Here is a 16853-nt window from a genome sequence, read left to right as displayed (position 1 = left end):
CTTTCATCCCCACCATGGCTCAAGAAGGACTCAAAAACTCATTGACCTCTTACAGAAGATGCAACACTCCCATCTTGTTCCAGAGACACTGAACAGTATTGTATGTGGTTAAGAGCTGCAGATGCTAACCGAAGCAGTTCAAATCCATCAGCTGCTCCTTGGAAACCCTGTGGGGCAGTTTTACTCTGTCCTGTAGGGTTGCTAAGAATCAGAATCGACTTCATGGCAATGTGTTTGGTTTAGTTTTGGTACTATGGAGGGGCACTGTTTGGGTGTACTTGCACATACTTTGCTTGAATGCCCTGTAGTGTTCTTCAGCATGCAGATAAACGATGACTATAAGATTCCACATCTTTTCTGTCCCCAATTTCTGCTTTCCTTTCCATGTAGCAAAACTAGAGTTGTGTATGTCCACTTTGCCAACTCCCATTTTTTCCATTCCCAAACCTCAGTAAGATTACACTTCCTTGCACACCTATACCAAATGTTTTTCAAGGTGATCAATAACTCCAGTCATCAATAATATCCAGTGGGTTTGATCATCCTATAGGTGGGATTTGACAGTTAATTTTTCTTGTGACTGCTCACTTGTTTCCAGAACACCCTGCTGTTGGTTTTCTTTCTACGTCACTGGCCCTTCCTAATCTCCAATAGCATATTCCTGATCTCTAAAAAACGCCTTTCCCATTGTTTGGCTCTGTCAAACCCTACATCCAATCCATCATATCCTGTTTGCCTTCAAGACATCCAAAGCCTCTTCAACTGTCACTCTCGTTTGTTGCCGAGATACCACAATAGCCTTAACTAGACTCCTTGTTTAACCCTTGCTCTTTATTCAGTCTCAACACTGCAGTCAGAAAAGAAATCATTTTAAAAAAGAAAACTGCCAATTCAAAACCTGCCAAATGGCTTTCTGCCTAATTAGATTTTTTCTGATCTAATTTCTTACCACTGGCCCTCATTCTGCTGCAGCCACACTGGCCTTCTTGGAGTTCCTGGGACATGCTGGACATGCCTGGGAGCATTGGAGGCTTTCTGTTCATACCTCACCCCCACCCCATAACTGAGTGAATGACTGACTGTCTCACGTTAGGTCCTGGCTAAAATGTCACTTATTAGGAAGGTTACCATTGTCTACCTTATTTTAAAATGTAACTCAACACATATTCTTAACCCTCCTCCCCGTTTTATGTATCTCCATGTCTGTCATCCGACATACTACGTGTTTATATCTGACTCCCTCCAGAATGTGGAGAGCATGAAATGTCTGTGTTTTGTTCACTGCTGAATCCCCAGCGCCTGGAAGAGTGCCCAGCACACGGTAAGCATCCAAATACTTGTTAAATCATGATTTAATGACATTATCCTACATGGCAGGATCTGGACCTAGTAGAAGGAAGAACTAATGGAAAGAAACTCTGGAGTTCTTACAGATCTAGGGTTAATCTCTGCCAATTAGCAGTGTAATCTTAGGCAAGATATTTCATTTCTCTGAGATTTATTTTGAAAATGGGGCTAATACTTGACTTACAAATGGCCACGAGGGCTAAGTAAGGTAAAATGTGAAAGTCAGTAGCATGTAGATGTGAATGTTTTGTGAATCTTCTCAGTAGCTTTTCCAAGTGGCACAGTGGTAAAGTGCTCAGCTGCTAACTGAAAGGTCAGCAGTTCAAACCCTCCAGCCGCTCGGTAGGAGAAAGATGTGGCAGTCTGCTTCCATTAAGATAACAGCCTTTGGAGCCCCGTGGAGTAGTTCTACTCTGTTCTATAGAGTCCATACGAGTTGGAATCAATTCGATGGCAATGGGTTTAATTTGGGTTTGGTCCCAATAAGAACTGCCTCCATCCTCTGAGCTTCTGAGATCACCGGTAAAATCCAATGAGTATTTCTTGGTCTTATTTGACCTATCAAAAGCATTCAACAGTTGTTTATTTTCCTCTCAGGCTTCTCCTCAGTTTTCCCTCAAGGCCTTCTTTCATAGCCTGGCGCCTGAGTTGCTGTTCTTTTCCTCCCTTAACACTATCACTATCACTCTCACTCACTCCTGTACCTCCAATTACCAAGGAGATGCCTGACAAAGCAGAGAGCAACAAAACAGGATGCTGAAGTCACACAGGCTGCCCAGACTTGCCTGTCCCTTACCCTCACCTTCACTCCAGGACCTCCATACCCATCTGGAGTTCATTCCAGGAAGATGGAATATAACAAGATGTGGGTGAGAAATCCTCAAGCCACAGAGGGCAATGCAGATCAGGAGTGCTGTCTCTGTAGCACCCCCTTTCTGCCTTCCAGGAGACGGCCCTTTTGGCAGATAGGATAAAAACCAGTTGTCGTCTAGTTGGCTCCCATGACAGCCTCGTGTGTCAGAGTAGAACTCTGCTCCATAGGGTCTTCTATGACTGATTTTTCAGAAGTAGATCACCAGGCCTGGGTGGGCTTTCATAAGAAAAGTATGTGGATGTTCCCCCAGCAAGTACAGATTTGTAACGATATACAACCATAAACACTCAAAGTGTAGTCTTTGGATGAGCGTCACTGGGGAGCTTGTTGGAAATGCAGAATATCTGGTCCCACTCCTGACCTACTGGATCAGAATCCCTAGATGATTTCTCAGCACATTAAAGTTTGCAAAGTGCTCATCTACAATATAATTGACCCAGATGCCTTTGCTGACCACTAGGCTTGTACTTCCTTCCCACTAAAAGTGGCCCTGGGCTCTCAGCTTCTATTTAATTGAGAAGCAAGTATATACTTCCATATTTTCCTACCAACGAAACCACCAACTTGTCAACTATAACACCCACATGTGATTCCCTTCCATTTAATATGGATGAAGGGTCCTAGCATTTTACCAAAGGCCAAGCCCTCTCATGCTCGGACCCCACTCTCTGGAGCCAAATAACCACAAGGCATTTGCAAGTGCAACTGCAGGGAACCAGGGCTCGCTGGCCATAGCTCAGCTGTCATTGAGAGCATGCTACCCGTCATGTGCCAACTGAGTGCTTCAAAGCTGCCTTGAATTAGAATTTTAAATGAGATGTTTGCAATGTGAGATTCAGTAAGGAAGAGTCTGTGAGTCATCCTGGAGAATCCAAAGGGTGGAAAACTGAGTTCTGCAATATCTGTGAACCATGAAAAAGGAGGATGGATGCACCTGGTTCCAATGGTAGAGAGTTCTGGCTAGAACCAGTGAGGGGGCTGCTGCAGGCTACTGAAGCAAGGTTTTAGCATCCATCAAACCAGCCCCAGCATTTGTCCCTCACATAGTTGCTCATTGCCAAGGAATATGCATGCAGACATTTTCCAAAACTCAAATATCAAGTAGAGACCTTTGGCCCAAGGGCACTCCTTCGCATTGCTTTAGCCACCACTCCACACAGATGGCAGCAGGAGGTGTGATATGCGAGGAGCCTGTTTACGCCTAGGCACACATGCAGGCCAGGACAATCAGCTGCAGGCAGAGGCAGGAAATTAAGTCTCCACTTCTCTCCAGTTAAGGAAATCAGAGTACCAGCTCCCACTGGAGAAATCACAGCAGTATTGTTTTAAAGAACAAACCGTCTAGGAGAGAACAAAGATTTTGGCATTGATCCCTATCTGGAGAAGATGCTATCATACATACTCCACCCCACTTAGATGAATCCAGCCTATTTGGGACTAAAGATCAAACTTACAGGTTGCCAGAGGAGTGATGTTCCAGTAGTTAGACTAACACTTAATGCCTTCATAATTGTTAACATAGAACAACAGAGTGGTTTCTAAGAAACAGCATCCTTACAATTTGCAGCCACATGGAGGGCCTGGCAGCACATTTGCTGATGGCCACCATGTCTCGGAATGGGCACCTGGACTCAAACCAAATGGCTGCCATTCACAGGCCAAGGGTAAACGTGACTCCAACAAAAAGAATTTGCTAAAACACATGGTAGGAAAGAAGAATGGTTTACCAGAAACCTCAGACCATAGAGTCCAATCTTCTCTCACAACCTCCATCTTATAGGTAAGAAATTCAGTTTTAAAAACAAAATACAGATTAAAAAAAAAAAAAAAACTCACTGCTGTCGAGTCAATACTGACTCTTAGTGACCCTACGAGACAGAGTAGAACTGCCCCATGGGGTTTTCAAGGCTGTAATCCTTTTTTTCCTTTTAAATCTTTAACAGTAGCTTTTATTGAAGATAAACAAACATACAGAAAAAGGCACAGATCATAAGTGGATACACCAAACCCATCGCCATTAAGTCAATTCTGACTCCTAGCGACCCTATAGGATAGAGTGGAACTACCCCATAGGGTTTCCAAGGCTGTAATCTTTATGGAAGCGGACTGCTACATTTCCCTTCCGCGGAGCAACTGGTGGGTTTGAACTATTTTTCAGTTAAAAAAAAAAAAAGCCAAACCTGTTGCTGTCAAGTTGATTTTGACTCATGTTGTTGTTGTCAGGTGCCGTCGAGTCGGTTCCGACTCATAGTGACCCTATGCACAACAGAACAAAACACTGCCTGGTCTTGAGCCATCCTCACAATCGTTATGCTCAAGCCCATTGTTGCAGCCACTGTGTCAGTCCACCTTGTTAAGGGTCTTCCTCTTTTTCAGTGACCCTGTACTTTGCCAAGCATGATGTCCTTCTCCAGAGACTGATCCCTCCTGACAACATGTCCAAAGTATGTAAGACGCAGTCTCGCCATCCTTGCCTCTAAGGAGCATTCTGGCCGCACTTCTTCCAAGACTGATTTGTCCGTTCTTCCGGCAGTCCATGGTATATTCAATATTCTTCGCCAACACCACAATTCAAAGGCGTCAATGCTTCTTCGGTCTTCCTTATTCATTGTCCAGCTTTCACATGCATATGATGCAATTGAAAATACCATGGCTTGGGTCAGGCGCACCTTAGTCTTCAAGGTGACATCTTTGCTCTTCAACACTTTAAAGAGGTCCTTCGTGGCAGATTTACCCGATGCAATGTGTCTTTTGATTTCTCGACTCATAGTCCCTATTGTATGACAGAGTAGAACTGCCCCATAGGTTTTCCAAGGAGTGGTTGGTGGATTTCAACTGCTGACCTTTGGGTTAGCAGCTGAGCTCTTAACCACCGTGCCACCAGGGCTCCAACTTTTCAGTTACCAAAAACAAAAAACAAACCTATTGCTATCGAGTCAATTCCAACTCACAGCGACTGTTTCCGAGGAGTGGCTAGTGCATTCGAATTGCCGACCTTTTGATTGGCAGCTGAGTTCTTAACCACTGTGTCACCAGGGCTCCAGCCTTTTGGTTATCACCTATTTATTGCCAAGTTGCTGTATGTGTGACTCTTGGAAAATTACATGAGAAAGATATAACCACTGGCGTTGAACCCGACACACGTTGACCTCTATAATGGCACACAGTAATAACCGATGTTCACAATTGTAAACCTGAATCATCAAAAGGGGGTTAAATCTCTGTTGTTGTTGTTGTTGTTAGGTGCCGCTGAGTCAGTTCCGACTCTTAACCACCCTATGCACAGCAAAATGAAACACTGCCCAGTCCTCTGCCATCCTTACAATTGTTATGCTTGAGCTCATTGTTGCAGCCACTGCATCAATCCACCTCATTGAGGGTCTTCCTCTTATCCGCTGACCCTGTACTCTGCGAAGCATGATGTCCTTCCCCAGGGACTGATCCCTCCTGACAACATGTCCAAAGTATGTAAGACGCAGTTTTGCCATCCCTGCCTCTAAGGAGCATTCTGGCTGTACTTCGTCTAAGACAGATTTGTTCATTCTTTTGTCAGTCCATGGTATATTCAATATTCTTCGTCAACACCACAATTCAAAGGTGTCAATTCTTCGTCTTCCTTATTCATTGTCCAGCTTTCACATGCATATGATGTGATTGAAAATACCATGGCTTGGGTCAGGGGCACCTTAGTCTTCAAGGTGACATCTTTGCTCTTCAACACTTTAAAGAGGTCCTTTGCAGCAGATTTACCCAATGCAATGCGTCTTTTGATTTCTTGACTGCTGCTTCCATGGCTGTTGATTGTGGATCCAAGTAAAATGAAATCCTTGACAACTTCAATCTTTTCTCCGTTTATCGTGACGTTGCTCATTGGTCCAATTCTGAGGATTTTTCCTTTCTTTATGTTGAGGTGCAATCCATACTGAAGGCTGTGGTCTTTGATCTTCATTAATAAGTGCTTCAAGTCCTCTTCACTTTGAGCAAACAAGGTCGTGTCATCTGCATAACGCAGGTTGTTAACGAGCCTTCCACCAATCCTGATGCCCTGTTCTTCTTCATATAGTCCAGCTTCTCGGATTATTTGCTCAGCATACAGATTGAATAGGTATGGTGAAAGAGTACAACCCTGATGCACACCTTTCCTGACTTTATACCAATCAGTATCCCCTTGTTCTGTCCGAAAAATCGCCTCTTGGTCTACATAAAGATTCCTCATGAGCACAATTAAGTGTTCTGGAATTCCCATTCTTCGCAGTGTTATCCATAGTTTGTTATGATCCACACAGTTGAATGCCTTTGCGTAGTCAATAAAATGCAGGTAAACATCCTCTGGTATTCTCTGCTTTGAGCAAGCATCCATTTGACATCAGCAATGATATCCCTGGTTCCACGTCCTCTTCTGAAAGCAGCCTGAATTTCTGGCAGTTCCCTGTCAATACACTGCTACAGCCGTTTTTGAATGATCTTCAGCAGAATTTTGCTTGCGTGTGATATTAATGATATTGTTCTATAATTTCCACATTCAGTTGGATCACCTTTCTTGGGAATAGGCATAAATATGGATCTCTTCCAGTCAGTTGCCCAGGAAGCTGTCTTCCATATTTCTTGGCATAGACGAGTGAGCACCTCCAGTGCTGCATCTGTTTGTTGAAACATCTCAATTGATATTCCATCAATTCCTGGAGCCTTGTTTTTTGCCAGTGCCTTCAGAGCAGTTTGGACTTCTTCCTTCAGTACCAAGGGTTCCTGTTCATCTGGCACCTCTTGAAATGGTTCAACATCGACTAATTTTTTTTTGCTATAATGACTCTGTGTATTCCTTCTTTTGATGCTTCCTGCGTCGTTTAATATTTTCCCCATGGAATCCTTCACTATTGCAACTGGAGGCTTTATTTTTTCTTCAGTTCTTTCAGCTTGAGAAACGCCGAGTGTGTTCTTCCCTTTTGGTTTTCCATCTCCAGCTCTTTGCACATGTCATTATAATACTTTATTTTGTCTTCTCGAGACGCCCTTGGAAATCTTCTGCTTAGTTCTTTTACTTCACAATTCTTCCTTTTGCTTTAGCTGCTTGATGTTGGAGAGCAAGTTTCAGAGTCTCCTCTGACATCCACCTTGGTCTTTTCTTTCTTTCCTGACTTTTCAGTGACATCTTGCTTTCTTCATGGATGATGTCCTTGATGTCATTCCACAACTTGTCTGGTCTTCGGTCGCTAGTGTTCAATGCATCAAATCTATTCTCCAGATGGTCTCTAAATTCAGGTGGGATATACTCAAGGTCATATTTTGGCTCTCGTGGACTTTCTCTGATTTTCTTCAATTTCAGCTTGAATTTGCATATGAGCAACTGATGGTCTGTTCCACAGTTGGCCCCTGGCCTTGTTCTGATATTGAGCTTTTCCATCGTCTCTTTCCACAGATGCAGTCAATTTGATTTCTGTGTGTTCCATCTGGTGAGGCCCATGTGTATAGTCGCCGTTTATGTTGGTCAAAGAAGGTATTTGCAATGAAGAAGTCATTGGTCTTGCAAAATTCTATCATTTGATTTCCAGCATTGTTTCTATCACCAAGGCCATATTTTCCAGTTTCTAAATAGGTTTAAATACCTCACTCAGAAGGATTATCACATGTGAGAATGGATGGAGGGCAATTAAGAAAGGGTACACAGGAAGTCTTTGGAAGGAGTATAGATGTTGTATTATTTTTATATTTTATCATGTATTTTTATATACGTGATAAAAAGTATGAATGAATGAAGCTGAGTCTTTGACGATACTGGTTGGACTCTACCTGCCTTTCCCCAACTCCCCAGACTTCCAGTTACAGGATACAATAATCCTGCCCTTCGTGAAATCATTTGGAATTGGTTTTCTGAGCTTTGTCACCAAAAGCGGCATTTTTCAAACTTATTTGACTACGGAATCCTATTTTAAGGAGTATTTTCTGGGACTAGTGTTTCATGGAAAACACTCTGTCAAACACTGGGACCTCTCTTTAGGACATAGAATTGGCAAGAAGGTGAATTCACAATTTAGTGACTTCTGGATAAGACACCTAACTACCCACCCCCGGATGTCTTGCACCTAATGAGCGCTCCCTTCACTATTTAGCTGTGGACTGCATGAACAAATGCAGGATTGTCCTCAAGCATTGCAATAGTGGCAATCTAGAATGGACAAGCTATGCCAAAGTAAATGTATGAAAAAGGTCAGATAGTTTCCAAAACTCTATTTTCAAAATTGAAAATGTTAACAAAAATACTTCTGTTGTTTGTTGTTGTTGTTGGTTGCTGTCAAGTTGGTAAGCAGAAAAAAGAAAAGAAACAAAAAAGAGCCAAATGCATAAGTTTCGTAAGCAAAACTTTGCTTAAGAACTGTATGCATTTGGCTTTTTAAAAAAATTTTTAAATTGGAGTCTGGATGGTGCAAACAATTGACTTGCTCAGCTGCTAACTGAAAGGTTGGAGGTTTGAGTAAGATGCCTTGGAAGAAAGACCTGATAATCTACTTCTGAAAAATCACCCATTGAAAACCCTGTGGATTACAGTTCTACTCTGATACACGTGGGATTGTCATGAGTTGGAGTCAACTTGATGGCAATTGGTTTAATTTCCAACACCTGTCAGTTGTACTGTTGTGGCTTCTGTGTTATGATGCTGGAAACTATGCCATTGTCATCTCAAACACCAGCAGGGTCACCCATCGTGGACAGGTTTCAGTGAAGTGTCCAGATTAAAACAGAGTAGGAAGAAATGCCTGGCAATTTATTTCTGAAAATTAGCCAGTGAAAACCTACAGATCACAACAGAACATTATCCAACTTGCTTGCCTTGGACACATCACCAGGAGGGATCAATAACTAGAGGAGGATGGTGAAGTAGGGGGCCGATGAGGGTGAGGAAAACAGTGAGATGGATTGGCACAATAGCTGCAACAATGGACTAGAACATGCCAGCAATTGTGGAGATGACACAGGACTGGGCAACATTTTGTTCTATTGTATATAACCCAACCAAACCAAACCCACTGCCATTGAGTCGATTCTGACTCATAGTGACCCCACAGGGTTTCTGAGGCTGTAAATCTCCACGGAAGCAGACTGCCACATCTTTCTCCCGCGGAGCTGGTGGTTTTGAATAGCCAACCTTTCAATTAGCAGTCAATCTCTTTAACCAGTGTGCCACCAGGGCTCCTATTGTACATAAGGTCGCCATGAATTGGAGGAGACTCGATGTCAGCTATATTTATTTATCTATGAAAAAATTAGGCTTGAAATAGCAGACATGCTTTGCAATTACTTGACACAGAAAGACATGAAGTTACTAATGCAGTTAAGGCTGAGACACTCAAAATTCTCTGCAATGGCCCTGGAATGCTAAAACAAAAGGATCTCAAACGACCTCATTTTTTTCCCCACATAAATCACTTCATTTACTCTCAAAAGACCAACCTTACAGGTCTTTTGACCTTACAGCTTACAAGAATAAACGAAGGGGTAGATATCACTTCTCCATTGTACATATGGGGACCATGAACTCAGATGAAAAGTGACATCAAATGACCCATTTTAACCACAACTACCACAGCCTCCACCAGACTGAGTCCAGCACAACTAGATGGTACCTGGATATCACCACCAACTACTCTGACAGGGATCACAGTAGAAGGTCCCAGACAGAGCTGGAAAAAGTGTAGAACAAAATTCTAACTCACAAAAAAAGACCAGGCTTACTGGTCTGACAGAGACTGGAGAAACTCCAAGAGTATGGCCCCCAGACACACTTTCAGCTCAGTACTGATGTCACTCCTGAGGTTCACCCTTCAGCCAAAGATTAGATAGGCCCAAAAAACAAAATGAGACTAAATGGGCATACCAGCCCAGGGACAAGGACTAGAAGGCAGAAGTGGACAGGAAACCTGGTAACAGGGAACCCAAGGTTGAGAGAGGAGAGTGTTGACAAGTCACGGGGTTGGCAATGTTACAAAACAATAATGTATATTAACTGTTTAATAAGAAACTAATTTGCTCTGTAAACCTTCATCTAAAGTACAATTTTAAAAAAAAGCATGAAAAAACAACAACAAAACAAAAACCAAGCAGAGGGCAAAAAAAAAAGATCCATTTTATAGATAAGGGCACTGAGGCTGAGAAGTGAAGTATTTACCACATCAATACGAGTGAACGTTAAAGTTCTGCTAAAAGCCAGGCCAGCCTTCTAATTAGAAGGGCCTGTTGTCTTGGTGGTGGTGTAGTGGTTAAGTGCTACGGCTGCTAACCGAAGGGCTGGCAGTTTGAATCCACCAGGCACTCCTTGGAAACTCTACGGGGCAGTTCCACTTTGTCCTATAGGGTCGCTATGAGTTGGAATCGACTTGACCGCACTGTGGTTTTGGTTTTTGGTAATTGTCTTGGTGGCACAGTTGTTAAGAGCTCAGAGGCTAACCAAAAGGTCAGCTGTACAAATCTACCAGCCCTATGGGGCTCCCCTGTGGGGTAGTTCAACTATGTCCTGTAGAGTCACTCTGAGTCAGAATTAACTTGATGGCAATGAGTTTTTTTTTTTTTTGCAAAATGAGTATTACTGATAGCTGCACTCTTGATTTGATCTGCCTTCCCCAAATCAGAGAATGCACTGAGATCTAGACTAACTTGATTTTCCTGTAGCACATACCCTTTCCTGTATTCCCAATGTTATCATGGGAGGCACCACCATTGACTCTTACTGCTCTAACACACCAATAAAAGCAGGGCATCAGAAACTACCTTAAGGAAAAAGCTGCACTGATCAGATGCTCCAAATTCTGGTTTAAGGAGATGAAGTTATTCTCCTTTTAAAGGTTTTTCTTGCCTCTGTTGGCTATTTATTCTCTCAGGGATAGACATTCTTCATTACTGGAGTCAGAACAAGGGATACTTTAAAAGCTCCAGGAAAGTATTAGTATATTTCCTGGAGATTAAAAGTGGAAGGGAACTAGGAAAAAGCAAAAATTTTTAAAAAGACGACCTATGAAAGAGTAGCTGACCCAGTCCCTATTTGATGGGAACAAGGATCATGGAGCCTGCTGGTTCAGTGTCTGACACTCAGAGCCAATTCTGAATTCACCGTGTATTCATCATGTAACATACCTTAATCTTCACAATCCTACGAGTTGGTATGTTGTTGTTAAGTTAGGTGCCATCAATTCGGTTCTGACTCACAGCGACCCTGTAGGACAGAGTAGAACTGCTTCATAGGGTTTCCAAGGAGTGGCTGGTGGATTTGAACTGCCGACCTTTTGGTTAGCAGCCCAGCTCTTAACCATTATGCCACCAGGGCTCCATGAGTTAGGTATAGTCTTTTACTATAATGGAATAATTGCCCCCTTAGCAAACCTCATATTATAAAAATAGTAATTTTTGGGGGGGGGGGAGTGGGCTAAAGTTTAGGATTCAGAAAAACCAAGTGGTTTTTTTTTGCATAAATTTAAACAAAAATTCATTTTTAAATTGAATAGCTTTAATGTTATGGCCCTGATGTTTGGTCTGGTTCTGAATTGGCAATCAAAGGCAGTGCAAATCATATTCTCTAATTATAACAGATCCAATTGTGGCTCTCAAAATTCAGTGTAGGAGAAATGCCTCATTTCAGGATGAGGAAAGTGGCCTAACTAGAAGTAGGCCAGGGTCACACGGCTTTTCAGTGTCACAAAGCGAGATTCCAGTCCAGGACTCCTGGACTCTAGCACCTCTCCTCTAATTAACCACTATTCACACTGCCTTCTCCCACTGACATCCAACTCCACTGGGCAACAGAAGGCTGAGCCTGAGGAGCAGGTAGAAGCCTAGCTGTCTTTCAGAGCTTCAGTGAATTTTCAAGGCAGCAGCCACAGAAAGCCATAGACTGGTCAAATGTCTTTGTCAGAGGGCCTTCCCCTTCCTAAGTGGGTGTTGCCCACACCTTGGTCATTTCTGCAGCGCTCAGGCTCCAAATGGTGGCTACAGAGGGCTCAAAGAAACCTTACAGTGTCTTCTGAAATCGGCAGGATGGCCAGGGAATACTGCCGTTCTGCTCATCTAGAGGCACACTGTAGAGCAATCTCTGTACCTAAAGGCGGAACTCCAAAACTGCAAAAGAACTCTGTGATAGTTCCGGTTGTGTGTCAACTTGGCCGGGCCTTGATTCTCAGTGGTTTGGCAGTTATGATGTAGTTTGGCAGTCATATGATGTGATCGCTTTCGTGATGAGATTTGATATAATGTGATCACCTCCATGATGGGATTTGCTGTGAGTAGCCAATCAGTTGAAAGGGAGTTTCCTTGGGTGTGTGGCCTTCATCCTATATAGGTTGACTCTCTTGCAGGCTTTTTTTTTTTGGATCCTGCGACTGGCTCCTGTTTGTCTGACCTTTGGTTCTTGGGACTTGAGCTAGCAGCTTACCTGCTGTCTTGACTGCCGATCTTGGAATTCGTAGATCTTCACAGTCTGTGAGCAAGAGCCCTGCTGTCTGGCCTGCCGATCTTGGGTTCACCAGCCTCTTTGGCTATGTGAATCAAAAGCCTCCAGCCTGACCCACGGACTTAGGACATTCCAGCATCTACAACCTGTGAACCATTTCCTGATACAAATCTATATACTTACATGCTTTATTGGTTTTGCTTCTCTAGAGAACCCAGCCTCAGACAGACTCCAAAATTGTAAATGAGGAAGTATACTCAAAAGCATCTTTGCAGCCATAAAGGTGGAGAAGAATGCAAGGCATTAGAAAACCCACTATATACATTAGGTTTAAACCTTTCCATGAATAGCTCGCCAAAGGACTGTCCACGTTTTGTTGTTGTTGACTACTTAAAGTGCTTAATTTTTTGTTACCTTTAGAATTAACTAACTCACCTGAAATAGTGTGACATTTTGGAAAACCAGGGAAAGGAGGCAGAAGACCTGGATTCTAGTCTGAACATCACCTTTTAAGAGCTACACGACTCTCCTCAATTTTGTTAACTTCTGAATCTCAGGTTCCTCACCTTTCAAAGGCACATGCCTGCTGGGCCTCCCTTGTATTGTTATAGTTCACAGAGCAGCACATATGCCTCCCTCTGCATAGAACACCCTTCCCTTAATTCTCCACTCGGCTGGTCTTTGTGTCATCTCAGGTCACCCATCCTTCAGGAAACCTTGCCTCCCCTGCTTCCTCAAACTGGGAACTGTTAGGCCTTCTCCTCTGTGCTCCCACAATCACATTTTTCACACCATCCTATTGCTGCCAAGTGGATTCCAACTTTTAGCGACCCTCTAGGACAGAGTAGAACAGCCCCATAGGGATTCCAAGGCTGTAAATTGTTACTGAAGCAGATGGGCGTATCTTTCTCCCCTGGAGCGGCTGATGAGTTAGAACTGCTGACCTTTCGGTTAGCAACTGAGTGCTTAACCACTGTGCCACCAGGGCTTCTTTTCACACCGTAGGGGCAATGCATTTACCTTCTCCACTAGACTGTAAGCTTTTCGAGGACAGAAAAGGCATCTGTCTCTGAATTCTCATTGTTTTTTTTTTAATATAGTGCATTTAATACTTGACTATTAATTCAAGCCCTTTGCAAACTGTATAAAAATATAAAAATCACATTACTCTTAAATCGTTCATCACTGAATTACTGAAAGTAAAAATACATAATTGTACCTTAGTTTGCTTGCACCTTTTAAAAAAAAACCCACAAATCTGCAAAGAATTACAAAAGTCTTGAGTAAATAACCTTTGACCTAATGCAGTTCTTCCAAAGATTTACAGTTTACTTACACTGAATTTTCATATACAAATGTACCTTCAGCAAAAAAAAAAAAGGACACAAAGTTACCCATAAAAGTTGGCAAAGGAATTTTATTATGTGGCTTAGGTAGGTCTTTGTATTCTACTAACAGAAAAGCATTTTTTCACACCTTATTCAACCTAACAAATAATATATTTTTGATTTTATCTACATGGCCGCAGAATTAACTATTGAAGAAAACTATCTTTTCATTTGTACTTTGGTGCAATTATACAGTAGATACCTCTTCCTCCAGAAAATAAGAGTCTCAATCTAAACTCAAAATGGAACAAAGGCATTACCAAATTTCTGGTACCACTTGGTGAAAGATTACAAGAAAAATTGAAACAGTATGCTGCTTAATATAAAAAGAAAACGAGACATCGGCCACAGTTTCAGTCAAACCTCGGTGTAGGAATGATTCAGCATCTGGGTTTGTTTTACTGCAGTTTTCACATAGGATAAGTGGAGCTGTACCACAATGAAGAATGGTCTCATCTGCACGAGACGTTGTCAAAGATGGGGCTCTAGCACAGGAAAAGTTTCCTGGGGCTTAGTAGTATATGAACGGATAGAAAAAAAACAGCCTTAGGAAAAACTCCACAACTGTTTGCCTAAACACCTGAAACATTTTTATCACAGCTTTCATATATTAAAAAACTTTCCTCCAGAGATGAAGCTTATTTATGAAATAAAACCTAGTCGCTATCATCTGAACCATGTTCTGAACCCCGATCCGAGGCTTCATTGTTGGATCCCTCTGGTTCTGACTCGTTTCCGGAGCCTTGGTCAGAACCCTCATTATCATATCCTCTCTCGGAATCTCGATCTGATTCAGCGCTTGGAGAAGCTGGGCGAGAGTCGTTCTCAGAAACTCCGGAGCGGCTTCTTTCTGACTGCACAGACTCGTTGTCAGACTGTTCAGAACCCGAAGGTCTTCTCTTCCTGGATGGCTGGTCACTGTCTGAATCCTCATCTGACCGCTGTCTGCGGGGCCTCCGGGGACTGCCGGCCTCGCTGCCAGACTTGTTCTGGTTCTCGTCAGAATCACTCTCTGACGAGGCATGTTTCTTCCGCCGTTCACCCTCGTCTGAGTCACTGTTGCTGTTGCTGTTTCTGGGATGTCTGGCAAAGACAAGCATTGGTTAGACACTGAGGGTTCTGGCCAACTGGGTCCCTGACAAGCAGAGTATGTGTTTTTTTTTTTTTTTAAATAAGGACATTTAATCTTCTGTTTTTTGACTTCGATAGTGTTTACACCAGTGTTCATTCTGTGGTATTTGTTTTGTGTACTTTTCTGTAAATGTGATATATTTCATTAAAAAAAAAAAATGATTAGACAAAGTACAACAATTGGTTTCTATTCGCCTGGGGCAATAGAGGAAAACGAGTCAGGAGTAGGAAGCGGAAATGAAGTGTGTGGCTACTTGCAGCCACCTCTGCCATGAGACCAGAAGAACTGCATGGTGCCCGGCTCCCATTACTGAACATTTGGCGCAAACGTTCTATAGAAGGATTCTCAACAAAAGGGAGAAAATACAGAATAGAACACCAAATTCTCAAGAACTCCAGATTTCTTCTGGATCATGGAAGCTGGATAAACCCCTGAAAAACTATTGCCCCGAGGGTAAACCTTAACCTAAAATATCCCCTGAAGTCTTAAAACTAAACAATAGTTGAATTAGTAATGAACATCTGCCTTGAGCATTATGCTCTTTTAAGATCTATCTACCATGTTTTCATGCAAATAATGTGCACCTTCTACATTTGTCTGCCAATCTTGTCCTCCCCTCCCATGAGGTATTTTTATAAGCGCACTATGCTAATTCTTTTTTTAAACAACAACATGCAAAAAAAAAAAAAAATTGGCATAACAGCGATAGGCTGGTTAACAATCACTTTTGATTTACCTACATCACTGCTGTTGTCAGGTGCTGTGGGGTTGGTTCCAACTCACAGCAACCCTATGTACAACAGAATGAAGCACTGTCCAGTCCTGCACCATCCTCACAATCAACAGAAGAAAGTAATTTACCAAGGGAAAATTCCTACCCTTCATCAGCAATTTTAAGTTTATCCTCATCCGAAGAATCATCACTTGACGATATTATGGCTTTGGATTTTATTTTTCCCTTCATTGAAGGAGGCAGACGTTCTGGCTTGGGCTAAAGAATGTCAAACATAATAGATTAGTCAAGACTTGTACGTTAATAAAATGATACTGGCGAGGAGCGTGCTTCTCAGCTCAAGTAGACACATGAGACTATGTGGGCAGCTCCTGTCCGGAGGCGAGATGAGAAGGCAGAGGGGGACAGGAGCTGGTTGAACGGACACAGGAAATACAGGTTCGAGAGAAGTGTGCTGTCACAATGCAGAGAGAGCAACTAGGGTCATAAAACAATGTGTGTACAAGTTTTTGTATGAGAAACTGACTTGAATTGTAATCTTTCACTTCAAGCACAATCAAACAAAAAAAGACCTGAACATTAGAGCATCTTGTTAGATTTTTGGGTAGCCTTATAATGATACAATCAAATAGCAACCAATTAACTTTGAAAACAATCATTTGTGCTTGAGGAAACTGCTGAAAAAAAATGTATTCTAGTGCAATCTTTTATGCTTACAGGGGAAGAGAAAAACCCAGTACTATAAACTTACGGCCTTTTTCTTCTCTGCTTTTGGTAGGCGGCGCTTTTTCGGTTTTGGACCATTCTCTGTTTCATCATCATCAGACCCTTCCTCTCCCTTTGTAGGTCTTAAACAGTGAACACCAAGAGAGTTTGTCAAGACTCACTCATGCCTATAAAGTCTAACACTGCTTTACCATCAAAATATTCTTTCTTTCCTTCTGAAT

At 42.4% G+C, this 16853-nt stretch overlaps 1 protein-coding gene across 1 annotated transcript in view; it reads right to left on the bottom strand.

The window, feature by feature from the left end:
- Positions 1 to 14061: 14061 nt before the first annotated feature.
- Positions 14062 to 16853, bottom strand: part of CTR9 (CTR9 homolog, Paf1/RNA polymerase II complex component) — a 34756-nt gene continuing 31964 nt past the window's right edge. Inside the window, exons 23-25 of the mRNA XM_049890379.1 lie at positions 16658 to 16754; positions 16052 to 16164; positions 14062 to 15124 (exon numbers count right to left, since the gene is read on the bottom strand). Coding sequence (XP_049746336.1) covers positions 14698 to 15124; positions 16052 to 16164; positions 16658 to 16754 — 637 coding nt within the window. The 3' untranslated portion in view covers positions 14062 to 14697. The remainder of the gene's footprint in view (positions 15125 to 16051; positions 16165 to 16657; positions 16755 to 16853) is intronic.

This window comes from Elephas maximus, chromosome 7 (assembly GCF_024166365.1).
Source record: "Elephas maximus indicus isolate mEleMax1 chromosome 7, mEleMax1 primary haplotype, whole genome shotgun sequence".
In the NCBI taxonomy this organism is placed as follows: Eukaryota; Metazoa; Chordata; class Mammalia; order Proboscidea; family Elephantidae; genus Elephas; species Elephas maximus.
Note: the sequence above shows the minus strand (reverse complement) of the source record. Positions and strands in the feature narration are given on the sequence as shown.